Source organism: Carcharodon carcharias, chromosome 3, assembly GCF_017639515.1.
Source record: "Carcharodon carcharias isolate sCarCar2 chromosome 3, sCarCar2.pri, whole genome shotgun sequence".
NCBI lineage: Eukaryota > Metazoa > Chordata > Chondrichthyes > Lamniformes > Lamnidae > Carcharodon > Carcharodon carcharias.
The window spans coordinates 138,389,243-138,417,147 of NC_054469.1; the positions used below are offsets into that span (position 1 = coordinate 138,389,243).

Sequence of the window (27,905 nt, forward strand, 5' to 3'; positions counted from 1 at the left end):
TTAACATTCAAAAAGTGTTTGTTTAATATAGTGAGTTTATACTATCAATTATACAGACATAGGCAAAACTGGTATTGGCAAAAGTTTACAATATTGAGATGCATCGTCCATAGTCAAATTTACACATCTTTATCTTTTATACATAAAATGTACATCGTTTTCTTAAACATATAAAAAAAATCTTTATCTTTTTTAAAATTCTAAGACAATTTTTGACAGAATATCCTGCAAGTATTGTACAAAATGTCTTATCAAAGGATTTTCAAAAAGTGGTCTTTCCCAATACAAGCTTTCATATATGCTCCAGCAATTTTTAAAGAAAAATTGAGAACTGGAAGTAGATTTATTTTGCAATGTTAAATACTTATTAGCTTCAACATTTAGATGTTTTTATAAAAATAACAATTTGTATTTTCTGTATTGTACCAGTCATTCCATATAATTGATGCAAAGGTTATTGAGTTGGTGCAATAGGAAGACTTATTTTACACAGGTGATGTGAGAAGAAACACCTAACCAATTGCACAATGCTTGATTTAATAAATTCCTTAGTGCATGAGCTACTGGTAATGAATGATGAAGTAAGAGTTTAGTTGACCATTATGAAAACAATGACGATGCAATCTTACGAAGCGTTGACAAAAATTAATCATCCTTGGATTTCTTGAAGGCCTGTTCTTCAAATGCATGTGCACTCTACAGATAGAGATGATAAGCATAATTATTGACCTCAGTTTCTCATTAGTTCAAAAAGATGGTTTTTGCCAGTTATCCAATGCCACCATTATAGTAGACGCTTATATGCTTCAATTTTCTACAATCACATTTGTTTATTTCAGTTGTAATATTTTGTTTTATCAGCTAAAAGCTACAGTTTACATTAGGTGACATGATATATGGAGAGAATCAGGTATAGGACAGTATTAACAACCTGCAATATACTTTTGTGCTTAATGAAATAATTGAAATGCACAAAGTGAAACACAATCTATTTATCAGGTTATTAATAATGTGTTATGCTATCATTCAAGCTGAATGTAAAATTTATGTTTTGCCAGTCATTTCAGTATGTCAAGTCTGTCTTTATTTACAAATGCCTAAATTATACTACAACTTTGGCATTAGTATAGCACAACGTTTTGCACCATTGTTTTCAATCACTGGCACTTCATTCACCATCTTAAATATGCATTTCTTCCATCACTGACACAATGGCAGCAGTGTGTACCATCTACAAGATTTGCCGTAGCAACTCACCAAGCCTCCTTTGTTTGACAGCACCTTCCAAACCCATGACCTCTTCCATCTGGAACAGGGATTTGCAGCCTGCAGCTACCAACCTTGATCGATCTAACCCGTTTTTTCTCATTATCGACTTCTAGAATATAGTTATTTAAATGTCTAATTTTAAAATATCATATCTAAAAATCTACTTGGCAATGAATATTTTGACAGGTAACAGCGAAAACTTGTGAAATGTTTAATCACAAATATGAAATTCTATCAAAAAACTTGCTTGAATCAAAGGTCATATGTTACAGTTGCAGTGTTTTGCCAAGCAAAACGATGTCATACACCATTACATTAATGGCTTATGTATTGCCCACCAAATGATCAGGCAAGTCACTCAGACATAGACGTATACACCAATAAAGGAACTGACTGGCCCTTGTTTTGAGACTGTTTTGCTACAAAAAAAATCAGGAAATTTGAGGGGGTTGATGATAATTCAATATATTTTTTCAACTTTTATTAACAATGTGCTTGTGAGAAAGTTTCATTCAATTAACTTTTGTAAAAATCTTCAAATGTTGATAATCAAACACCTTTCATTGATATTGATACAAGTACATTTATGAGCAAAGTAAAAAAGGTGTTGCATAGAAATCCATGATATGACTTTGTCTTGTTTTTCATTATTATTGGTATTTGAGTAACAGTGTTGCAGCTCTCAAGATACTGCGTTTTTGACTTAATTTTAAAAATGACTCTTCTTGTTACTAAGTTTACTGACCCCTGTTGAAGAAGGACAATGGCAGCAGCTGTATGGGAACTTCACCACCCGCAAGTTCCTCTCCAAGCTACACACCTTCATGACATGGAACTATATCACTTGGTCAAAAACCAGGAACACTCTTCCTAACAGCACCATGGGTGTCCCTATACTATATGGACTTCAGCAGTTCTGGAAGGCAGTTCACCACTACCTTCTCAAAGGCAATTAGAGATGGACAACAAATGCTGGCCTTGCCAGTGATGCTCACATTCCATTAATTAATTTTTAAAAATCATGCAATACTGTCATTTTCCAAGAACCTGAGTCTTGGCACAACAATCTTGCACCACTAGAAATGGAGTTAAGTAATGTCAAACCAAAACAAAAACAGAATTACCTGGAAAAACTCAGCCGGTCTGGCAGCATCGGCGGAGAAGAAAAGAGTTGACGTTTTGAGTCCTCATGACCCTTCGACAGAACTTGAGGTCGAGTCCAAGAATAATGTCAGTCCACTGAATAGCTTAAGTTTCTTATTATCGAAAAGAGCTTGCTTTCATGTCAGCTCTTTTCTAACTTTAGAAAGATCACAAAGTAGGGAGCCAATGAACAGAACTACACACATGATTTTAGTAAGAAGGGGCAAACCTGTACCTTGCCCAATTTGAAAGTGGTGACAGTTACCTAACTTCATGTAATGCTCCTAGTGCTGCACCACTTGGTGAAGTGAAACCAAGATGTAAATTGAGTATACATGAATTCCACATCCATAAAGCAAGCTTTACAGAATTGTGACAAAACTACTCTTGATAATTGGATTACCTGACAAGGGAAAGGAACAGTATCTTACTGGGTAGCAGTACAGTTCTTCAGTAAGTACTTTTGTAGTGGTAAAACAAGATTAGATTAATTCCTAAATCTGATTCTCATTTACCACCGAACAATTACACATGTAAAGCACATTTAAAATTTACATTTCATAAAGTTTATACCGTTTAAACTAGCAAATGGTTATCAATGTCTGACATTTTTAAAAATCTTTTCACGGCTAGCCAGCGTTTTTATTGCATCTCTAATTGCCCTTGAGAAGGTGGTGGTGAGCTGCCTTCTTGAACCGCTGCAGTCCATGTGGTGTAGGTACACCCACAGTGCTGTTAGGGAGGGAGTTCTGGATTTTTACAGCAACAGTGAAGAAACAGATATATTTCAAAGTCAGGATGGTGAGTGGCTTGGAGGGGAACTTGAAGGCTGTGGTGCTCCCTTGCATCTGCTGCCCTTGTCCTTCTAGGTGGTAGAGGTTGTGGATTTAGAAGGTGCTATAGAATGAGCCTTGGTGATTTGCTGCAATGCATCTTGTAGATGGTACACACTGCTGCCACTGTGCATCGGTGGTGGAGAGAGTGGATGTTAAAGGTGGTGAATGGGCTGCCAATCAAGCAGGCTGCTTTATCCTGCATGGTGTTGAGCTTCTTGAGTGTTTCTGGAGCTACACTCATCTAGGCAAGTGGAGAGTATTCCATCACACTCCTGACTTGTGCCTTGTAGATAGATGGTAGACAGGCTTTGGGGAGTCAGGAGGTGAGTTATTCTCCACAGAATTCCCAGCCTCTGACCTGCTCTTGCAGCCACAGTATTTATATGGCTCGTCCAGTTCAGTTTCTGGTCAATGGTAACCCCCAGGATGTTGATAGTGGGGGATTCAGTGATGGTAATGCGATTGAATGTCAAGGGAAAATGGTTGGATTCTCTCTGGTTGGAGATGATCATGAAATGGCACTTGTGTGGCATGAATGTTAATTTCCATTTATCAGCCCAAGCCTGAATGTTGACCAGGTCTTGCTGCATATGGGTACGGACTGCTTCAGTATCTGAGGATTCGGGAATGGTGCTGAACATTGTGCAATCATCAGTGAACATCCCTGCTCCTGACCTTATGATGGAGGGAAGATCTTTGATGAAGCAGCAGAAGATGATTGGGCCTAGGAAGCTACACCCAGGAATTCCTACAATGATGTCCTGGGACTGAGATGTTTGATGTCTAACAACCACAACCATCTTCCTGTGTGCTAGGGATGACTCCAGCCACTGGGGAGTTTTCCCCTTAATTCCCATAGATTCCAGTTTTGCTAGGACTCATTGATGCCACACTAGGTTAAATGCTGCCTTGATGTCAAGGGCAGTCACTCTCACCTCACCTCTTGAGTTCAGCTTTTTGTCCATATTTGAACTAAGCTGTAATGAGGCCAGGAGTTGAGTAGCCCTGGCGGAACCCAAACTGACCGTCATTGAGCAGGTTATTGCTGAGTAAGTGCCGCTTGATGACCCCTTCCATCATTTTGCTGATGATCGAGAGTAAATTGATGGGACACCAATTGGCCGGGTTGGATTTGCCCTGCTTTGTGTACAGGACATACCTAGGCAGTTTTCCACATTGCCAGATAGATGCTACCGTTGTAGCTGTACTGGAACAGTTTGGCTAAGGGCACAGTTAGTTTTGGAGCACAAATCTTCAGTACTATTGCCAGAATATTGTCAGGGCCCATAGCCTTTGCAGTATCCAGTACCTTCCACTATTTCTTGATCTCTCATGGAGTGAATCGAATTGGCTGAAGACTGGCACCTTTGATGCTGGGGACCTCAGGAGGAGGTCAAGGTGGTTCATCCACTCGCATTTCTGGCTGAAGAGTGTTGCAAATGCTTCAGCTTTGTCTTTTGCAGTGACTTGTCAAGCTCCCCCATCATTGAGGATGTGGATATTTGTGGAGCCTCCTCCTCCAGTTAGTTGTTTAATTGTCCACCACCATTCATGACTGGATGTGGCAGGACCACAGAGCTTAGATCTGATCCTTTGGTTGTGGGATCACTTAACTCTATCACATGCTGCTTTCATTGCTTGGCATGCAAGTAGTCCGGTGTTGTAGCTTCACCAGGTTGACACCTCATTTTTAGGTATGCCTGGTACTGCACCTGGCATGTCCTCCTGCACTCTTCATTGAACCAGGATTGATTCCCCAGTATGATGGTAATGGTAGAGTGGGGGACATGCTAGGCCATAAGGTTACAGATTGTGGTTGTATATAATTCTGTTGCTGCTGATGGCCCATATGCAGCGCTTCACGGATGCCCAGTTTTAAATTGCTAAATTTGTTCGAAATCTATCCCGTTTAGCAGAGTGGTAGTGCCACACAACACGATGGAGGGTATCTTAAACGTGAAGACGGGACTTCATCTTCACAAGGACTGTGTGGTAGTCACTCCTACCAATACTTTCGTGACAGATGCATGTGCAACTGGTGGATTGGTAAGGGCGAGGTGAAGTAGGTTTTTTCCTCTTGTTGATTCCCTCATCACCTGCCGTAGACCCAGTCTAGGACATGGCTAGCTTGGTCAGTGATGGTGCTACTGAGCCACTTTTAATGATGTACATTGAAGTCCCCCCTACATTCTGTGCCCTTGCCACTGTCAGTGCTTCCTCCAAGTGGTGTTCAACATGGAGGAGTACTGATTCATCAGCTGAACTGGGGAGGGGGGGGGGGGCGGAAGAGGGGGAACTTAATGGGGTCCAGAGTTGATGTTTGAGAACTCCCAGGGCAACTCCCTCCCAACAGTATATCACTCTGCCACCACCTCTGCTGAGTCTGTCCTGTCAGTGGGATAGAACATACCCAGGAATGGTGATGGTGGTGTCTGGGATATTGTCTGTAAGGTATGATTCTGTGAGTTTGACTATATCAGGCTGTTGCTTGATTAGTCTATGGGACAGGTCTCCCCATTTTGGCACAAGCCCCCAGATGTTAGACAGGATGAGTTTGTAGGTTTGACAGGGCTGGGTTAGCCATTGTTGTTCCCAGTGCCTAGGTCGATGCCGGGTGATCCGTCCAGTTTCATTCCTTTTTGTAAGCTTTATAGTGGTTTGATATACAACTCGGTGGCTTGCTTGGCCATTTCAGAGGGCATTTAAGAACCAACCACATTGCTGTGGGTCTGGTCTGGAGTCACATGTAGGCCAGACCAGGCATGGACATTAGTGAACCAGATGAGTATTTACGACAATGGTTTCGTTGTCACTATTACCAAGACTAGCTTTTTAATTCCAGATTTATTAACTGAATTTAAATTCCACTGCTTCCTGATAGTAGGGAAGGGACTTATTCCTGCTTTTCTTATACAGTAGTGTACATCATAATCTATGCATTGATTATATTGCACTGTTTGACTACACCCCAAAATAATGCTGGAAATGAGTGATAATAAACTTTATATGACAATTTAAGCAACATTTAAATTGCACCATCAAGCAGCCTACCTTTGAATCTGGTAGGCATGGTCCAAAAGCTTCCAACAAAAGGTTTTCAACCTTTACTGCCTTCTCAAAGTCTACATATGAAACTTTGTTATCATGATCGTAGTCCTGGTAATTAAAAGGACACATTTTGCAACAATAATTAATCATATAAAATTAGACCACATGGAGCAATTGAGTGGTATAGTAAATTACCACATTATCCATTCACCTTTAGCACTTGGTGCCCTCTTCCAACACTCTTCCAACAGTAACGGTCCTACAAAAGATTTATTTAGGCAGTTAAAAGCTAGCTTTTATGGGCTCATACTTTAGTTCAAATTGTCAACCTCATTTAAAAAAGATCATAACGATAGGTGTTGTGGGAACTGGAAATTTCAACTGGAGGACTAGGTGGTTGAGGAAAAATAACAGGTGCTTTACTGGTTAACTTGCTTTACTATTCCTGATCTAGAAATACTTGTTGATATTAAGGGGAGAACGTCCACATGAATTCTCCAAAACTTTGGTGGAAAATTTGCAAAAACACTGGAGAAACTGTGTTTCTTCTGCCAAAGTTACATGGGACGAACAGGAGACCCCTATGAAAATTAACCCCTTATGTTTCTTAGAATGGCAATATCTTCCATTCTTCAGCATCTGGCATCATTCGCCTTAATAAACAGCAAACGTTTAGGAAAAGATTCATCTGAAAACATTACAATATTCCATGCTATGCAAAAGGGTAGTTTATAATGACTGTTAAAAGATTTGAGATCATATTTTGTTTTTACAGAATGAAAGAAGAGGATATACTGCATCTGAAACTATCCCAAAATAAATTTAAAACAACAAATTAAATTTACATTGTGCATTAACATTGTAACTCGTCCCTCAGTACATCATTGTTGCAGGTGAGACCTAAGCAGATTTAGGAAAGGGGTTAGGGGAGGTGCCCCAAGAGCACCAAAGCGATAGGTTTTAAGAAGGCTCTTCAAAGTGTGCAGAGCTATAGCAAGGAGTTGTTTGAGGAAGTTCTGGAAGTTGCAGCAAGCCAGTTCTGCACATATGTTAGAGCAGATGATGGGGAGAATGTGGCACAAACAGAGAACTCTATCTCATTTAGTAGAATGGTAATGGCACTCTGGAAAATGGAGTGTGTGGGCAGGGTCATAGGATTGGAGGTTTTAAAGGTAAGGAAGGCTAAGAATTTTAAGTGGACAATATAGATAATGAAATGGATGAAGAAAGCTATTTAGAGCCAATTACGTTCATAAATGAGATAGGTAATAGGTGAGGGAGATTTTGTGATAACAAAGTGGAGCTCTGGCTGAGTTGGAAATCACATATCGTGGAGCTTGAAAGACCAGTGAGAAAGGTTTTTGGTAAGGTTGAGTAGGAGGTAACAAAGAAATGGATGGGAATTTCAGCAGGAAATGAGATAGTGATAGAGAAAGACAATGTTTCAAAGGTGGTAGTCAGTCTCAGTGATGAACTGATCCACTGAACAGTATCCCTGCAATAAGTCAATGTTTTCAAGAGAAGAAGTAGAACCATAAGATCATAAGAATTAGGAACAGGAGTAGGAATTTGGCTCCTTGAGCCTGCTCTGCCATTCAATAAGATCATGGTTGATCTGATTGTGGCCTTAACTCCACTTTCTCCTGTAGGCCCCTGATAACCATTGACTCCCTTGTAGATCATAAATTTGACATAAGAAAATTGATAAAAACAAACTAAAAGGGAAGCACCGTGACAGGTTACAACATTGGTTTTTGTCATTTGTCTTGAGACATGTTTTTTCTTGACTCTAGAACTGGAAAATATTCTCAATATTTTTTTCTAGAACTAAGAGAAATAAAAAGTTGCATATTCCTTAATGAATAGAATCTCTTGGATTTTACTTTAAAACGTTCTTAAATTTAAAAAAAACCTGTACTTCAATTATCTGATAAAAGAAAATAAAATGGAACTCTGATATAGTTAAGAACATACAAGTATGAAATGAGAGGCTAAAAAACCATGAGAGGTTTACCAACTCATTTCTTTCACAGAACATCTCTAATCCACTGTAATGCACTCTACCTAACCTATTCACCTCTTAAGGAAAGACTATTCCTTAGGGAAAGGGGAAGACAATGCACTGAATTTTACTGATCAGGTGGACAACCTGATGTTGGGGTGATATCAGATCAATAATACCCACAGGTGTGTGGTACGACTTCCTCGGCAATTTTACGAGGAAGAGCCAATTAAGGGCCGGCAGGAGGGTAGCCAGACAGTTAAGGATAGCAGGCGGGACCTAGCGCTGGCAGCTCATGATTGGGTGCCATTTTCAAAGGCAGGCTGCAGACACAGGTTACAAAGGAAAAAGTTTCTATCAATAGAAGCCACAGAAGAATGGGGTTTTATCATGTGGAAGTGTCGCTCCATGATTCAGCCTCCCTAGAAGTGCACCTACAGACAGCAAGGCAAAGGGGAGATGTCCTGATTCCAAGAGGAGGAAGCCAACAAGCCTAACAAAGAAGTCATGGCTGGTGGTGACGGAGATAGTCAGTAGCTGAGGGTGGTTACAGGGGTGTGGATCCAGTGCCAGAAGAGATTTAATGACTTGGTGCAGTCTGGAAATATGACTGGCATTTAGAATTAGAAGCTGGAAACTCAGCATGAATTATTAGGTGCCCATGAATTATGAGGCATCCATATCCCATAGTAAATGATAGGTGAACACTGTATTTAGATGTCTGAATGACTGCATCACAATGCCATCCCGGTGGCACGGGGCTGCACATTTACAGTGCCTCAATGATCAGCACAGATGAGCCTGGGACAGGAGTGACACTACATATATTTGTGTTTGCAGAAGTGCATCCACAATGGGGGATAAGTGCCATTCATCACTATGGTGATGTTAATGGAGGACAAGGCCATGGACTTCAAATGGGTCGCGGCAAGGTAGATCCCAACATTCCCTCAAATGTGTAAGCTTTCAAACCACCTTTAACACTATAGAAAACTCCTGATTAAAGGACACACCAGTGGTTTGGTGAAGGAGCAGCTGTTTAACTTAAATCATGTCTCTTCAGCAGGCACAACAACAGATGAGGAACAGACAAGTGCTCCTGGTTCAACAGAAAGCTCAGTGGGTGCACAGCCATTACAGGACACTGCGTCACTTCAGTGCCAGGCAGCCTCACTTACAATGGTGGGCTTTGATGTGCATGCAGAATGGGTGACACAATCTGGTGAGCACTGCAAAGGAGGAGATAATGAAGGCAGTTACCGCTGTGGCCACTTCTCCTAGGAGGAGTTAGGAAAGGTCCAACAGTGTTCAGGTGTCATTAGCAAAGTGGCAGATATTTCAGTCGCAATGTGAAATGTGCGAACATCTATTGAGTGTCAACAGGCAGTGCACTCCCATGCGCAAATGATGGAGCAGTCCAACCATGCCATGAGTGGTGCCTATTTACTGGCATGTGAGCGCATGGCATCCTCCATCAGAGAGTGGGGAGCATGGCGCAAAGCAGCTAGTGCAGTGGTACACACAATCTCCATAGCATGGACTCATCCATGAGATGTATGGACTGGTAGGCGAGTGAAATAGGTCAGCCACACCTCTCCCTGTTTCCAGGAGATGACAAACTGTAGTTAGCACACGAGTGGATGTGGGGCCTGAAAGGGCTGAGGTGAGGCAGGCTGAAGTCAATGGGTGCTTCTCTCAAGGCGCGTTAATCACTGTGATCCTGGGCCCCTTTGATGATGACACCAAAGCTGCATACTGATCTGATGAATAAGGTGGCCCCGAAAGTGCCAGCCTCCAGTAGAGCTCAACCACCAGATTCATAGAATCATTTATGGCAAAGAAACAGGTCCTTCAGCCCATCAAGTCCATGCTGGCTCCCGGCACAGCAATCCAGTCAGTTAACTCCCCTGCTTGGTCCCCATAGCCCGACAAGTTTACTTCCTGAGTGCACAATTTAATTTTCCTTTGAAATCATTGATTGTTTCCACATCTACCACCCTTGTGAGTAGCGAGTTCCAGGTTATTACCACTCGCTGCATAAAAAAAGTTCTTCCTCACATTCTAACCATCAATCTAACCATCACCTCTTGACATTCAATGGCATTACCTTCACACAATCCTGCACTATCAACATCCTAGTAGTTACCATTGACCAGAAACTGAACTGGACTAGCCATATAAATGCTGCAGCTACAAGAGCAGGTCGGAGGCTAGGAATCCTGTGGCAATTAACTCACCTCCTGACTCCCCAAAGCCTGTCCATCATCTTCTAGGCTCAAATCAGGAGTGTGATGGAATACTCTCCACTTACCTGGATGAGTGCAGCTCCAACAGCACTCAAGAGCTTGGCACCATCCAAGGCAAATCAGCCCACTTGATTGGCACCACATCCACAAACATTCAGTACCTCCAGCATTGACACACAGTGTGTGTCATCAGTGTGTACCATCTACAAGATGCACCGCAGGAACTCACCAAGCCTCCTTAGCTAGCATCTTCCAAACCCACGACCAATACCATCTAGAAGGACAAGGGTAACAGGTGCATGGGACACCACCACTTGGAAGTTTCCTCCAAGCAACAAACCATCCTGACTTGGAAATATGTCTCTGTTTTTCACTGTTGCTGTGAAAATCCTAGAACTCCCTTCCTAACAGCAGTGTGCATGTACCCATACCATATGGACTGCAGCGGTTCAAGAAGGCCACCACCACCTTCTCATAGGCAAACCGGGATGGGCAATAAATGCTGAACCAGCCCTCGATGCCCACATCCCATGAATGAATAAAGAAAAAATTCTCCCTGCATCTCTTGCCCAAAATCATAAATCTGTGCCCCATAGTCCCTGTACAATCAGTTCTCCTTAATTAACTGAAATGTCTCTAAGCATCTATTGATTTTTTTCCCCCGATTAAGGATCTAAAACCTTAAAAATCACTGATGTTAAACTAACTGTAGTTGCTAGGACTGTCCTTGCACCCTTTCTTTAATAAGGGTGTCACATTTGCTACTCTCCAAGCCTCCGGCACGTACCCCATATCTAGAGAAGATTTGAAAGATTAAAGGTACAGCTTTCTGCTATCTCCACCCAAACTTCCTTTAGCAAACTGCAGTGCAAATCATCCGGACCAAGTGACTTATTAACTCGTAAGTATAGCTAGCCTTTCCAGTGCCGCCTTTTTTTCAATTTTCACACTATCTATTGCCCCCATTATCTCTGCTTCTACCAATATTTTGTCAAATTCCTCTTCCTTAGTAAATACTGATACAAAGAACTCATTAAATATTCTAGCCTTGCCCTGCACCTCTAATCATATCATCCTCTTTGCCCATAATGGGACCCATTCCATCTCTTACTATCAGCTTACTATTTACATACTTGAAGACAATTTTTGGGTTCCCTTTTATGTTGACTGCCATTCTCTTCTCAAACTCTCTCTCTGCCAGTTTAATTTTCCTCTTCACCTTCCTTCTTAATATACTGTGTTTGACCTCATTTTGAACTTGAAGACCTACACCCTCCTTTTTTTGTTTCATCATCCCCCTATCTCCCTCAGCATCAAGCAGCCCCATTTTTGGCTCCCTTACCTTTCACCCTTGTTAGAATGTACCCAGGCTGTACCTGAAGCATCTCTTTCTTAAAGATTATCCATTGTTCTGTTACAGTTTATCCTATTAGTCTTCGGTTCCATTTTACCCAGGCTAGATCCCTTGGTCATGGCCATCTACAACACCTGAACAAGAATGGCAGGTGCTGGGATAGTATCCCACAGAAGTAACCATAAGAGAACAGGAAAATGCATGAACTAGTACTTGGGATTCCACTGGGTGATAATTATTTATTCAATGCAGAAGGTATTAATGTGTTATGAGAGTTAATTGTCTTGTGATGCAAAACATAACAGCTGGTATATTTATTTTGTGTACCAGCGGGCAATAGTCAGGTATGGAGTCAGTGTATAAAGGTGAGCACCTATGTTGAAAGAAGGACTTGACATATAGTGCTGCAGAGAGATGATAAGGACATGTTATGAAATGACAGTAAAGCCGCTACTGGGAGAGAACTTCTTGTTGTGGTGGTCCCTCATGTGAAGTGTCTGCAGTTCACTCATGAATCTCCCTGCCAGGTATGTCACTGCTTGGTGACTTAGCTGGGCCCCCCTGCACCATCTTCATTGGCACCTCATTCTTATCCTCCTCTTCTGAAGATGCTACTCGTTCAGTGTCTCCCTCTGGCTCCAGAGTTACTCGCCTGGAGCACCAGGTTGTGCAATGCACAACAGACAACAATGATGGAGGATACCCTAGAGGGGGTATTATGCAGGGCTCCCCTAGATTTATCAAAGCGCCTAAACCTCATCTTCAGAAGGCCAAAGACCTGCCTGTGGCTCTAGTAGTCAGATGGTAACAGTTATATGTGCCCTCTACTTTGAGGGGTCAGACATCATGTCTTCAGTAGGTACCTCATCTCTCAGGATCCAGCCACAAACACTTTCAGGTAGCCTGAATAACTGAGGCACTTGGGTCTGTCTAAAGAAGTATGAGTCATGATGGCTTCCCAAAAACCCTGCATGATCCATTTACTGTGGTCACAGACGATTTGAATATTCAGAGTCAACCTCTTTCTTTCACAAAGGCGCCTGGCTGCTCTAAGGGAGCCTTGATGATTGCACGAATACAGCCAATAAATCTGTGCATCTGGAAATCCAGCCATGGCCCTAAAGCTGTTTGCCCTTTCGGCCTGATCGATTGTGAACAACATATTGTCTATTACAACAGTACATGACATCCATGACCTTCATTATACTGTGATGGGCTCCTGACAGAGATGCCACATAGATTTCCAGACAATCCCTGGAACAAACCACAGGCAAAAAACGTTGAGTGCTAATGTCACCTTTAAGGCTATTGGCATTTGGTGTCTACCACTTTACAACGGCATTGACTCCTGTTCTAGCATAACACACTGCTGCGTCACTACCTGCCTGGAGGGATACAATCTTTACAAGTCACTAGTGCTCGGACATCTCCATGAAGCTGAACCTCTGATGGGACCCTTTGAGCCTTCTGGTTTAATAAGGTTGCCCTCTTGACCCTAACCCCCGTCCAATCGCTTCCAAACTTGCTGGATCCTCTTGGCTGCAGTACAACCACTCCATGTGGCTACATCCCCACTCTCTGCCACTCTCCTCCGCACTAGAGGAGGCAGAATCTGAAAGCATAGACCTCCATAGCCAAACGTGATGAACCGCCCGAGAACCTTGTACTACCTTCCAGCGGCTGCTATGGACCTGGGAGATGCCTTCCACAAATAGCACTTAAGTTAAGCTCTCTGCAGTGTCACCAATTTTGATAGCCCTTGCACCTTCAACAAACAGCCTGTCTGTCTCAACAGAAATTTCCAAACAATGCTTGCCACTTTTCTCCACCACTCAGCTGCCACTCAGATCTCAGTTCCGCATGCTGAGCCTCTGAGGAATCCTTTATAAAATTGGAAAAAGCTGGCAAATCTCAGACAACTGCCTATGCAAGAGCCTTAATTAGCTGCCCTGATCTGTCAGCCACCAACTTGTTGCAACACCCACATTTCATAAAATGCTCAGTGGCAGAATTATGTTGGGGAGCCGACCTGATGTGATCCCATACAACTTACCTGCACCCCTCCATCCACCTCTGCTCCTGCTGCTACCAGGCTGGTAAAGTTTTGCCCAACATTTCTGCCCCTCAAAAGGTAGAGAAAGCAAGTCCTCAGAATATCTATCTGTGCTTCCGTCCTACGTCATTAAGTCTTGCTCAGTTGCTTTACTTGAACACTACGTTTTCAAGATAAGCCTTTAGAAATATTATGTTCCACATATTTAACCATTGCTACCTTTACATGTTCTTGTAACTCAATTCTGTTAATCCAACTCTTTTTTAAAAGGGGAACTCATCAACATTGTACTAATATGCATTAATCTCTGATGGAAAACCATCCTTTCAATCTCAGTTTGCTTGAGATTTGTTAATTCTGCATTAATCCTTTAGTTCAGCATGCTCACATCAGATAACTTGTTTACAACTAAACTATCAATTTTTCTCAGCTTTTGAGAAGAATCCTTCAATTCATCTGTTTAATAAAATAAATTAATTTTTACCGGTCTCTTTTCAAAGCTGAATCCTAAGTGTCAGATTCACCTTGTTCTTCCTGTGGCTAAGTCGATAGCACCTCAATGTCAGAAGTTGGAGATTCAAGTCCCACTCCAGGACTTGAGCATGGAAATCTAGGCTGAGGGAGTGTTGCACTGTCAGAGACGCTGACTTTCAAATGAGACATTAAACTGAGTCCTGTATGCCTCCTCATGTGAATGTAAAAGATCCCATTGTATTATTTTGGAAAAGGCCAAGGCAGTTATCCCTGTGTCCTGGCCAATATTTACCCCTCAATCAACATCACAAAATCAGATTATCTAGTCAACATCACACTGCTGTTTGTGGGACATAGCTGCTGGAAATTGGCTGCCATGTTCCTACATTACCACAGCAACCATTTCAAAGGTCTTTCAATTTCAAAAGAAATTGGCTGTAAAGTGCTTTGAGGTACATCTGCAAACAATGTAGCCTTCCCAGTATAATCTATAAAAGGTTAGATTAACTGTTTTTGTCTTACTATCAAATGTCCCACAGATGCATCCCAATTCTTGAATAGCTTCTTTGATAACAGTGTCACATTGGCGAAATGGCAAACAGCAGAAATATAATTAATTTGTAAATGTTTTGATATGATAAGGCAATAAATCACACTGAATTTTCTTCTTTCTCCTTTGTGTAAAAAGAAAAATATTACCTATGTTGTGGGGTCATCATTTTCTTCATGAGCATTTCCTACAATTTTCTGGACTGGACCAGGTTTATAGAAAATCACAAAACCAGGACCGCCCTTTAAAATATTTTGCGACATCACGCCTGTGTGATCTTTTTCATTACTGGTTATTGTTTATTTTTGCCCTAAAGGCACGAGAAGGCAATATCCCTATTTGAATCCCTACTCTGAGGGAACAGTTGGATGGAAGTGTATTGTGCAGAGGCTGCTCTTTAGAGAAAAAACTATCCTAGAAGGGCATGTCTGATTCTTCATGCAGTTTTCTCACCATCTTTTTCAGTGCTATCTCTACCAAGTCTTTAACTCCCTCATCAGGATCTTCTTCTGTTGGTTGTTTGATTAGGCTGCTTTTCAGCATATGAAACATCTCCTCTCGTGAAATGAACCCATCTCCATTCAGATCAAAAACGTCAAAACAGACTGGATCAAAATAAATCAAGAAATAACTTTTAGTTTATTAATTAGCATCCAAATATTTACGTATATTTTATAAAATTCAATAAATATATAAATAATCCTACATTTAATTTTTTCGTCCAAAGTCCCACGGAGGAATATTGATAGTCCTTCAATCCATTCCCTCATGTTGACATAGCTATCATTGTCTTTGTCAAACGCACGAAAAACTGTAAAAAAAACTCACATTAAAGTTTTTCAGTTTATAGTAAAGGCCTGTATAGGACTTTGGAATTCACCATCTAAAAGTAGATCAGCTAAAGAGTTTAACCTTTGTATGAGTTACAATCCAGTTATCATATTCATAAAATACATAAGGATAAACCAACACTGAAATATTTAATCAAGAACAAAGTGAACTGTGAATTAGAAATTACCGGTAAGACCTGGCCTCCTCTCCACTAGCAATTAAGAGAAAAAAGTAAAACATGGTATTACATCCTACTGCTACAACTCAAACAGATTAAAATACATTTTTACTATTATTGCTTTTTATCATAAAGATGGGGGTGATATGATGGGAACTTAATTTCTGGTTGCTGGTAAAGATCCTGCACTTACAACCAGCAATTATAAAAACAGATCAACTGCTCATTCATTTCATTGAAATTCACAAGGCATTATTGTGCGGAAAATTATTACTATGTTCACCAATAAAACAACTGTAACTTCACTTCAAAAAATATAAACATGGGTATTTTGTCTTTGGGAGATAGTGTAAAACAGACAATTCAGTCTTCTGTTACACATCTCACCTGATTTTCACTGACATCAATGGAAATGAAAATCAGAAGATATCTCTAAGAAGACCATTTTTAGTGACAAGATGGAAGTACTATTCTTTAACTTATGTATTCCTTCAGTGTAAAAAGCATATAATTATTAATATTCTTCTGAAAACATAGTCACCTGGTTAGGATATTATTAACATATGCCACATGATAATGTAAGTGTCAGTTACCAAATAATTATGTGCACAGGATAGCATCTAGATTGCTGGTTATTGTGTGTTTGAATAGCAAATAGGGACAGCTTCTGAATTGCAAAAGAACACTTGGGGCTGAATTTTAATTAAGGGTGGGATGGAAGGAGTCCCAACATCAGCACCATATGGGGTCCTGAGCCTGCACAGGCAGGCAGAGGGACATCGCCAATTTTTCCAGTGGCAGCTTTCTAATTGTCCTTCTTCCAGGAGCTATGGAGCGTTAGCGGTCCTACCAAATGAATAAAGTAATGGTGAGAGAGGGTGGAACTACAGCTAAACACAGGAATGACCGCCAAACAGATATTCCCCACCCCTCTCCTGTTAGCATTCTAAAGGGACCATTGCCTCCGCGACACCCTGGTTCACCCCTATATCAACCCCAACACATTGTTTCCTTCCCATGGCATCCTCTCATGCAATCACGAGAGATGTAACACCTGCCCTTTTACCTGCAGGCCCCAAACACTCCTTCCAGGTGAAGCAGCACTTGTACTTCTTTCAATTTAGTATTCTGTATTCACTGCTCACAATGCAGTCTCCTCTATACTGGGGGGAAGCAAATGCAGATTGTGTGGCCGCTTTGCAAAACAGCTCCGATCAGTCTGCAGACAAGACCCCGACATTCCAGTTGTTTGCCATTTTCATTCACTACCTTGCTCTCATGCTCACATTTATGTCTTCAGCCAGTGAACAGCATCTCATCTTCTAATTAGCTCAACATTGCCCCTGCTCGGAAGATTTGGGCAATGACAAATATTGCTGCTGCACTCATAAATGCTCCCTACCTGATGTTGCTGTGCATTTCTTCCAGGGTCTTCCAGTCCCAGCTGGCAGAGAAATATGCAGCGCATTGTCACTCGGGACCTCTGTGAGAGCAGAGCAGAGTCGGGGGAAAGAGAGGACACGCTCCCTTTTTATGGCAGTAGCTGCCATAAGTTAAGTTTAAAGGTTTAGTCTTTGAAAGATAGAGAATGAATAAATGAATGGGTGAGCGGTCGAATGAGTTAAGGAGAAGTGGGTGAGATAGGTTGGTGGGTAAGTGAGTAGGGTGGGTGAGGCATGTAGGTGGCAAGTGGATGAGGTGGGAAAATGGCATAGGTGGGTAGGTGGCATGAGATGGGTAGGTGGGTGAGCTGGTCGGGTTGGGGGGGTAGACGGGTTGGGTCAGGGGGTTAGTTAATTCTGGCCAGTGATCGGTGAGTAGTTGGATCAGGTTGGGAGGGTAGTTTTGTGGTCGGAGGTAGTCGGGCTGGGTGGTTGCGGGGGGGGGGGTAGTTGGGTTGGTGGTTAGGTGGGTGATTGCCGGGATGAGGGGTTGGTTGGGTGGTCGGTGGACTGTCGGGGAGAGCTCAAGTGTCATAGTTGTGTGTGTGTATGTGTGTGCGCGCGCGCGCGCACATGCGCGCGAAGGTGGGGGGGGGAGGGGAGGGGGTAGTAGTCAAGAGGTCAGGGGGTAGCCGGGTGGTTGGGATCAGTTGTGTAGTTACCCAGGAATTAGACTAGGTTTTAATCTGTTTAACTTTTCCTGGATAATTTTACAGGCAAGTACTACAGAACTGTCCAAAGTCGGAGCTATTCGTGGAAGGTCGCAGGGACCAGGGGAGTATCCCATTGGAAGTTTAAATTTCCTGGGAAATTCCCATGTACGTCTTCACATCAGCACTTATACAGGGTGCTGTATTCTGCCATTAACATATACACTGGACCAATGCTTAGTTTCTTCAGTACACCCACTATCACTCCCTTTGCCTCTTGTTCCATGACATTTTTGTTATTTAATCTCTCTCTCCATCTAACCTATCCCTGACCTTTTTTGCTCCACCTGACCCTCCTCACCTTTTACAACAGCATAATATTTGTACTTCTTCAATTCCAAAGAATAGTTATATTGGACTCGAAATGTTAACTCTGTTTCTCTCTCCAAAAATGCTGCTAGACCTACCGAGTGTTTTCAGAATCATTTGTTTTTATTATAAGAGTGACAACCTCTGTCCACCTGCAGCACCACCAGGAGCGACAGCCACTGCCCATACTACAGCGAGGCCTTCACCAGAGATTATCATGAAATTTCTGGAGAGAAGTGAGTGAGGAAGATTGGGGGTCGTCGGGATTGGGTAGTCAGTGAGGGGGGAGGGGTTGGATGCAAGGGTACGGAGTTGTTCTCAATGAGCACTCCTTCTCCCACTCCTCGATGCTGACTCCCTCAATTGGGCAGTAAATGTCTTTGAAATAGTGACTCTCTCCCCAAGTAAACTGCTGGCAAATCCAACAGGATTTGTTGGACGATCTTCAGGGATGCACTGGAAACTCATGTGAGTTAGGGAAACCCCCTGAGTCACTACTAAATCCCAGTGGGATCAGGGATAAGTGGGTTTGTTAATGAGCCTAATTAGCCAGCAGGTGGGTTCCCCACATCAGCCCATTCACACTACTGACTTAACGGGAGGTCAGTTTTCCCACTGGTGCGAATGGGATGCGTAGTCTCCTCTGCGATTATGCTGGCCCATTTGCGACCTAGCCCACTCTGGTGGCCTTCATTAAATCCAGCCCAGTGACTCACTACTCAATTTTTGCACTCAAATTTGCAAATATACCATGCATATATGATGACATGCATAATACTTATCAGCAGTAGCTGAGATTTCACCATGTAAGTAATGAGAGTAGCTTATCGAGGAGTTTGCACTTTTTATCTCTTGCTTCTTCTTAACCATTTTCTCCCTTCTCCTTTTTCTGTCCTTGGGATACTGACTCCTTTCTGGTGTGCATCCTTGACCAACATTCCGGGCTCTCCAAAATTACAAATTTCAACTAGACCCTGGCAGTAAGTGACTGTTTTCAACAGCAGGAGGCATTACAGCCAAGATCAAATCCATCCACATCAGATGTCTACACAGGTACACTTCCAGTAAGAGTCACTGATCATGAAAGGAAACCTAGGGCTGCTGAAGCCAATTTGGTGTCCCTACCAAAGCCCCAGCAGCTAAATGTTCTAATCCAGCATACATTAGTGATTGAACCTGGAAATTTCCCAGTCTATCATCTATTTTGAGCCATCAGGGGTGAAAGGCTGCATTTTTGCCACTTCTTATTTCTTGGTTGTTCCCCTTACAACAACTGAGCTTCTTCTGCAGCCGTGTGAAACTACGACAGGGATGAATTTCTGCAGGAGTTTTCTCAATCACCCGCCACAATTTAAGTCATTTACACCGCTCCTTCATTGTTTTCACTGACCTTTCACTGAAGTGGAGGATTGAGAAAACTTCCATATAAATTCTTTCTGTTTTTTTTTGTCCAAGTATTGGCTTTTGATGTTTGTCTTTGCATTTTCAGAGGCATAAAACATCATACATTTTCTGTGCTGATTCACCCACTGATGTATCTGAATGTCAGAAGTCCTTAGGCAGTCTCACAAACTTTCCAAACTTGAAAAGGTTTACCATATGCAACAGTGCACCACGTGGCTAAGTAAGCACCAGCATCTAGAATTCAGATAACTTCATCCCTTCCAAAAACACATCAAGCTTGTTAAGGATCTCACAGATGCCTATCCCACCTGGATATGAAGTGTGCTGGCTTCGACTGATCTCGTATATCTGACACAATGGTCTAAATTTTACCACAGGCATTGTTGAAACCCTGATGCGAGGGTGAAAAGCGGATCCTAAGCCCACACTTGCTGGCAGCTGGGACAGCCTCAGCAATTTTATCACAGATGACCAAATTGCGCACCCAATATTCAATTAAAGACAGCTAGCGGGCTCCTGATGCTGCCAGCCCAATCAGAGGGCCAGAAGCTCTGAAGCCTTAGGAGTGCCATCGGGAAAAGATGGATGCTGCTGAAATGGGTCAGAGGCTTTGGGAGCCAGGCCAGTAAGTGTAAAGAAAATTTAAAAATTCAGGAACCAATGGTTGGAGGGGAAAACCTTCCAGGAAGATAGCTGGTGCTGCAGGGGCTAAATTCCCTGCCCACAGCCCTCTCTTTGGGCCATCAAGTCTGGCACTCTCAGGGCTGCTGCACAAAGGCCATCTCCAATTAGCTGACAGCCTCCCCATGGGGCACGGGTGTCGCCACGCCATCAGCAAAATGCCAGGGGCATTTGATTGGACCTTTAATTTTGGTAATTGGCTGCCCACCTCTGGGGCAAGCAGCCTTCATCCAGTCCTGCCGCTGGTAAAATGTCCTGCTGGTGTCCTGACCCATCTCTCCTTGATTTTACTGGCCACCCTACCTCCCAGCACATCTTCTGGGCACTGGTAAATTCTGCCCAATGCTTTCATTGTTATTTCACCATTGCTTGATCATTATCGTGATTTTGCCAAGCATTGTGGGCTACTTTTCTACATTAAAAGCATTGCATAAATGCATGCTGTTTTTATTGCAACAGTTCAAGAAGGCAGCACACCAGCACTTTTTCAGGACAACTGAAGATGGGTAACAAATGTAGACTTACCAATGTCACCCATATTCCAAGAACAAGTAAACAAGTCGGACAGCCTAAAAACACTCATCACATTTGATTTTTTGACAAACTACTCGTTATTAAAATCAAGTCCAAGATCTAAACCATGTATGGCACAAAGAGAGCAGATACCTGGAAAACAGACTTTAGCTTCCCTCTACTCACTGATGAAATCTGGTCCAGCTTTTAAAAATGCTGCATTATTTTAGAATTTTAAGAGTTGCTCTGAACAACTCTTGAGTCAACTGTCTTGGGCTCTCCTGTTATACTGGTAACTGTAGCATACATGTACGTGGTTACTTAACACAATACTGTCATTGACCATACTTAGTGGCCGCAGTATACTGAGCAAATAACAAAAAAAATGCACACATGCCAAACATGGATCATAGCACCGAACACATTCAGGCAGTTGTGCTGCTACTAACTAGACACTGGCTGGTCTCTGCCTCCAAAAAATTATGTACCAGCATTGCTCTGGGGCAGCTGGTCCCTCTCCTGATAGTCCTGACTGGGCAAGGATCTGTGACACTGATATTTTTTGCAGGGCACCATTTTTTCACCCAAGGTCTGGAACAGCAGGAAGGTGTAAAGAACAGCAACATCAATTTTTCTAGCAAAAGTCTGGATCAAAAACAATGACCAACAAGCAACAAACAAAAGATTTGTATTTGTATACATGACTTTCATGACTACCAGATGTTCCAAAACACTTTAAAGCCAATGAAGTACTTTTGAAGTGTAATCACTGTTGTAGAATAGGTAACACAGTAACTCACTGCACACAGCAAACTCCCACAAACAGCAATACGATAATGAATAGATAATTTGTTTTTGTGATGATGGTTGTGGGATAAATATTGGCCAGGGCACTGGGGATAATCCCTTGCTCATTTTCAAAATAATAGCATGGGAGCTTTTAAGACCATCTGAGAGGGCAGATGGGGCCACAGTTTAACATCTCATCTGAAAGACCGCTGCTCCAACACTGATTGGAATGTCAGCCTAAACTGTTATGCTCAAGTCCTGCATTGGGACTTGAATCAACAACCTCTGACTCACTGAGCCATGGCTTACACCTAAAGTGCTGAAAGCAGAGCCTACAGGTAAAGAGGCACAGTTTTTGGGCAGCTGCTAAGCTGGGGTGAACAGAGGATCTGGAGAAATTAAAGTTGTGTCACCAAGCTCCAAATAGTCAGTATGCAGGCTGTCTTTCATCAGGGAGAAGATGGGTCAACATTTCATGGATTTGTGTCTTTTAGAGTAGTAGGAATATCCAAATATCTCAAAATAATTCATGGCAGAGCTCGGTCAGCTAGTCTCTTGCTTGGAAGAAATTGAGTCACTTTTTAAAAAATTTACAAGAAGACCCAGCCCAACCCATAAGACACTACCTATCCTCTATTTGTCATATCTTCTCTACAATATGATGCAGATTGGGAGCTCTGTTAATACTTCAGAAATCCATGACCAGGATTTTAGCCTCAACCGGGGCCAGGAACAGAGGCAGGTGGGCACTAAAAATAATGCCGTCGGTTGGACTGCTGGTTCCTGGCTCCATCCCACCCTGGGCCAGAGGTGGGGGGGTGTTGCCAGCAGGCCTGCCTTCCCTCAAGTGGCAGGTAGACAGCTAAAATAATTAAAGGTCTATTGAGGCCTGGTGTTGAAAGCCAACTGGGACTTTCTAGTCAGCCTCCAAGTCCCCACAAGCAGCGGGGATATTACAGCTGCCTGGAGGTGATCTACTGGTGGCAGAATAGGGGTCCTGCACTACAAGCACGCTTAATTCCCTTCCCTGCCTGCCTGGGGTCATGCAGCAGCCGCAGGTCATCCCAAGTAGGTACCCTGACAGTGGTGGCCCGGATGCAATAGGCTTTTTGAAAAAAAGATGCAGAAAGGCTGCCTTCATTTTGGGACGCACTCTCTCTCACTTACCTGCCAAGTCATCCTGCTTTCAAACTAAAAGGCCTCGTTTTCCACCATACCAGCCCCTCAGCTTTGAGAGCCCTTCACCATTCTTAAATGGATGGCCAGCCCACCCTCTGGCCACTAAATAATCAAAGGCAATTTTCACCAATTTGGTTAACTGTTTCGCACACAGTGCAAGCTTCTGACTCCCATTTGAGCCTGACAGTGGGGTCCTGAGGTCCAAAGAAAAATTCTCCCCACATATCTTACTTCAGGCACAGCACAGGAATTTGCTACACATTTTTAATTGACATTTAGCCAACAGTACAGCAAACTTTCTTTCCAGCTATTAGAAGAGTGATGACTGTCGATGGAACTGTGAACAATACTAAAGGCAAGAGGTGTGAAGCCATCCCCACTGTCAGATGACTGCAGTTTGATTCAAAATCAAGGGTATAAAAATTCACAAGCAATCTATTGCACTTGTGTGGAAATCTTCTTTAAAATTAGCTTCCAAACCCATTGCAACCTAAGCAAAGAAGTGATGCAGCCACTGGCTCATTTGGAACATTTAAAAATTTACCTAGCATTTGAAAGTTAGTGCACACAGCTCTGTATATGTTTTTGTACATAAGCGCACATGCACAGTTCTACAATGGCTCCAGCTTGTACTGCTCAAGTCACAGATTTACGTTTCAAGAAAACATACCACATCTGCAATATACTGTAACTCTCACCTCTGTCCATGATCATATCATCAGTCATGCCAAATGTGGTGTGCAGAATGTTTCTGAATTTGTTTCGATCCAGTCCAATTCCGATACGCTGCTCAGGAAAAGTGGCAACAAGTGTACTGAAGACTTTCATCAAACACTGCACCTCATGTCTGTTGACTGCAACATATGCACAGAAAAAATGTTTCATGAAAGAAGACATGAAAAAGCGCATGTCTTTTTTGTAATATCTACTACTTTAGTAGGAAGATTATTGAAAATGCTATGCAATTTGATTTGTTACTAAACGGAAGTTAAAGGGAAATTGCTACTTACTTTTCAGTTACCTTTCATTACCAGGTTTTTTTTTGCTTCAAAGCTACTTGGTGAGGGACAGCCTGAAAGCAAATCTTGTTGCGAATGCTCTTTCATATGACATCACAAGTTTTGCTCCAGTGATATTATCTAATGGAAGTACAACTCATAATCCTCCATCTCCAATCACAGTGTCATTGGACATAACTTTATGATGTTACACAAGGAGAGTTTGTGTCAGCTGTTAGGGTGCCTCTAACTAGTAATTCTAAAGTAGGATAACACTGAAGTTGCCAAATTGCCCTCACTTAGTGGAATCTTACTGTGATAACCTACTCTCCCATCTCAACATTGTACTCTCATGCCATCACATGCTGAAATTTCCAGGCGTCATCCAGCTTATATTTTTATAATTAATAACTCCATAGTTTTAATAGAAGGCTTCTTCTTGTCCTTTGGATTTAGCCTCAGCTCCACAGCATTCCCTTATTCAGCAAAAATATTAGCAAGCTTACAGGTATGGCAGGGAGGGGGTGGTAGGAATGTAAAAAAGAAATAGACAAAGGGGGAAACAGAGAATGAGAAAGAAAAAGTGAAAGAGAAAGAATATATTACAATCACTTGGCTGTTCTTTCCATTCCATGTGACAGAAACAGCTTTTACCATCTGTTTTTTCATGCAAGGCTATGGCTGATAATATGGCTTAGAACTGAATATCCAACATTCATGATGTCAAATATTGACAGCTCCTTTAGCAGCTATGTCCCTCAGTCAATTAAGTGCAAATACACCTTCCTATCTAATATTTACCATTGCTGTTACAATAGAGTCCAATATTGTTTTAATTTCTTAAAATATCTGAACTTCAAAAGCAGCACCATATTGCTTGGTGCCTGGGATGAGGCGGTTGTCTTATGATGAGAAGCTAATTAAATTGGGCTTAAATTCTCTGGAGTTTAGAAGAATGAGAGGCGATCTCATTGAACCCTACAAAATTCTGATGGATCTTGATAGGGTAGACAGGGAAAATGGAGTTGAAGTTCAAGATCAGCCATGATTGTATTGAATTGTGGAACAGGCTCAATGGGGCATATGGTTTACTCCTGTGCTTATTTCTTGTGTTAAAAGTGCCTAACACTTGATTATGTAAAAAAAAGTAAAAGAATGCAGATGCTGGAGAGCTAAAATGATAACAGAAAATGCTGTGAATACTCAGCAGGTCTGGCAGCATCTGCAGAGTGAGAAACAGAGTTAACAGACTGGAGGAGTGGGAAGCGAGTATTGTAGAGCGTAAATACCGGCACAGACGAATTGGGCTGCTCTTCTCTCTGTCATAGGTGATTATTACCACGGACTCCAGGACTCAGCTGTCGGGGCCAAATGGGATCATGAATCCATGTAACTCTTTCAAGTACAAACCCGTTTCCATCTGTTTCAGATGAAGTTACATTGTTTCATAGTTTGCCATTGTGAGATTTGAACTCTTGATTGATATTTTGATGATGTAACAGATGTTGTGTAACTCTTTTGAGTACAAACACGTTTCCATCTGTTTTTCAGATGAAGTTACATTGTTTCATAGTTTGCCAGTGTGAGATTTGAATTCTTGATCTTAGGATTACAAACCCAGTACCATAACCACTTGGCTATTTAGGCCAAGCCCATGAATCCATGTACGCGAACAGTAAACTCAGGGATTTTACTGCTTCATTGGCTGCCTCTGGGCCCACCATCCAATTAAGGACGGCGGGCGGGCTCTCGGTGCTCTTGGCTCAGAGGGACCAGCAACATGGACATTGCTGAGGCAGACAGGAGATCGACAGTGCATCTTAACATGGCCAGCCCCCAGTCCCTCCCTTGGACAGTTAGGTATAATTTAAAACTCATGGTGAAAGGCCCTGCCGAACGGAGGGGAAAGCTCTCGAGAAGGATCCTTGGGACCACAGGCCCAGCCTTCCGTGCCCGCGGGCCCCTCTCTGGGGGAATAGAGCAATTCCCGGTTGTCTCAGGGTCGGTACCCTCCAGTGTTCTCGACAGGGACCGCGCCGCCATCGGAATAAAATGCAAGCAGCCCGACTTAATGGCCCATAATAGGATATTAATTGTGCAGGTGATGCTGCCGCCTCCTTGAATCAAGAAGTCGGTCTTCGGGCCAGCGCAGGGTAATACTCAGCCCCCGCGGTCCCTTCCTCACTTACAGCGCTTGGTGAGTTTGCAGAGGGTGTCGGCCAGCTGCTGGTACTGCTTTCTGCTCATGTCTAATGGCCGTATCCTCGACATTGCTGCTCCGGTTCCTCTACCCCGTCCCTCACTAACTCGACCACCTTCTCGCCTCTGTGATCAACGCCGACTGTAACCTTGGTAACGCCAGGAGACGCGGCCCAATAGAAAACTGCGAGGACGGCGGCTGCGCACGCAGCTATTGGTGACGTCAGGCTGGGCTTCCGAAAGAGTGAATCACCCGCGCTGTCTACACGGGCAGAGCCCGCCTGTACCGGCGGAGGCGCTGCTTGCACGGGCGGGGAGGCCGCCTGTACCGCCAGAGGCGCTGCCTGCACGGGCTGAGCGCCTGTACCGGCAGGCAGAGGTGCTGTCTACACGGGTAGTGTGTCTACACAGGCAGAGTGCCCGTACTGGCAGAGGCACTGTCTACACGGGCAGACACTCAACTCTGCCTCAACTCATCTGCTGCTCAAACCCTCCACCATGCCTATGTTACCTTTAAATTTAGCTACTCCAATTCTCTCCTGGCCGATCTCCCATCTTCCGCACCATGTAAACTTGTGTTCATCCAAAACTCTGCTACCTACACCTTAACTTTTTACAAATTTTGTTCAACCATCACAACTGTGTAAAACAAAAACAGAATTACCTGGAAAAACTCAGCAGGTCTGGCAGCATCGGCGGAGAAGAAAAGAGTTGACGTTTCGAGTCCTCATGACCCTTCGACAGAACTTGCGTTAACTCTTTCTTGGACTCGAACGCAAGTTCTGTCGAAGGGTCATGAGGACTCGAAACGTCAACTCTTTTCTTCTCCGCCGATGCTGCCAGACCTGCTGAGTTTTTCCAGGTAATTCTGTTTTTGTTTTGGATTTCCAGCATCCGCAGTTTTTTTGTTTTTATCACAACTGTGTTATTGCCCTTCACTGGCTGCCAGACTTCAATTTTAAGATCATTATCTATCATGAAATCCTTCCATGACAACCCCCACAATCACCACACTCTGCTCCCCTCCCCTTCCCTCACCTCAACCACGTCTGGAGCCTCCTCAAGATCAACAAGCCTTTGAAGTGTCTGTGCACCTTCAACTCTGGCTCTTGCACATCCCTGATTTTAATGGCTCTGCCATTAGCAGCTGTGGGACAATAATAATCTCTGGGACAAGATTTTTTGGTCGGTATAAGGGCGCGATCGTCAGGCCTGGGAGCAGCCGGGGAATGGAAAGCCACCAGCGATCGACCCCCAACCACAATTTCACACTGGCTGGCCAGTTAACAGCCAGCCAGCGTGTTGCGCACGCTGATATGATCAGTGCTGCTTGGGCTGGGGGCAGGAGGAGGGCTAGTACTGAAGTCAGCACAGGCACAGGGAAGCACTCACTGAAAGCTCTCTGAAGGCAGAGAGCTTTCTCAGGGGGCTGAAGACCTCAAAAGTATTAATTAAAGATTTTTAAATTCAGAAAGAAATGTCCACGCAACACAAGCAGTCCCCTAAGCATAGACATCATAAAAACTCTATGCATAGGTTTTTTTATAATTACAGATTTAATAATGGATCCTGTCCTTGGATGAGGTTTCCTGAAAAATTCACCTGCTCGCCAACCGTAATGTTGGACAGGCAGCAAAAAATCCTACTTAGTTGCGCCATTAATGAGCTTAATAGCCCCCTTAATTGTCGGCGGATGT

General features: G+C 42.9%; 1 protein-coding gene across 4 annotated transcripts; it reads right to left on the reverse strand.

Annotated features, from left to right (window-relative positions):
• efcab1 (EF-hand calcium binding domain 1) lies at window positions 1–26,372 on the reverse strand. 4 transcript variants are annotated; one of them, XM_041183324.1, is made up of 8 exons: window positions 26,199–26,372; window positions 23,710–23,865; window positions 15,682–15,786; window positions 15,429–15,580; window positions 6,508–6,555; window positions 6,300–6,404; window positions 1,258–1,378; window positions 1–696 (listed from the first exon to the last, which is right to left on the reverse strand). In XM_041183324.1, the coding sequence occupies exons 1-8, from the start codon at window positions 26,278–26,280 to the stop codon at window positions 680–682; spliced, it is 786 nt and encodes a 261-aa protein (XP_041039258.1). In that variant the 5' UTR covers window positions 26,281–26,372; the 3' UTR covers window positions 1–679. The 4 variants fall into 4 exon arrangements, with proteins under 4 accessions (XP_041039258.1, XP_041039259.1, XP_041039260.1 ...); XM_041183325.1 differs by lacking the exon at window positions 6,508–6,555; XM_041183326.1 differs by lacking the exon at window positions 1,258–1,378.
• Window positions 26,373–27,905: the final 1,533 nt, after the last annotated feature.

Bases quoted from the DNA above. Each gene is read 5' to 3' on its own strand.
- efcab1 (XM_041183324.1), bottom strand. From the start codon at position 26,280: ATGTCGAGGATACGGCCATTAGACATGAGCAGAAAGCAGTACCAGCAG. The intron at 15,787-23,709 runs GTGAGAGTTACA...TTTTTTTTACAG, and splicing joins TGATATGATCATGGACAGAG to TTTTTCGTGCGTTTGACAAA. The intron at 1,379-6,299 runs GTAGGCTGCTTG...ACTATATTCTAG, and splicing joins CATGCCTACCAGATTCAAAG to AAGTCGATAATGAGAAAAAA.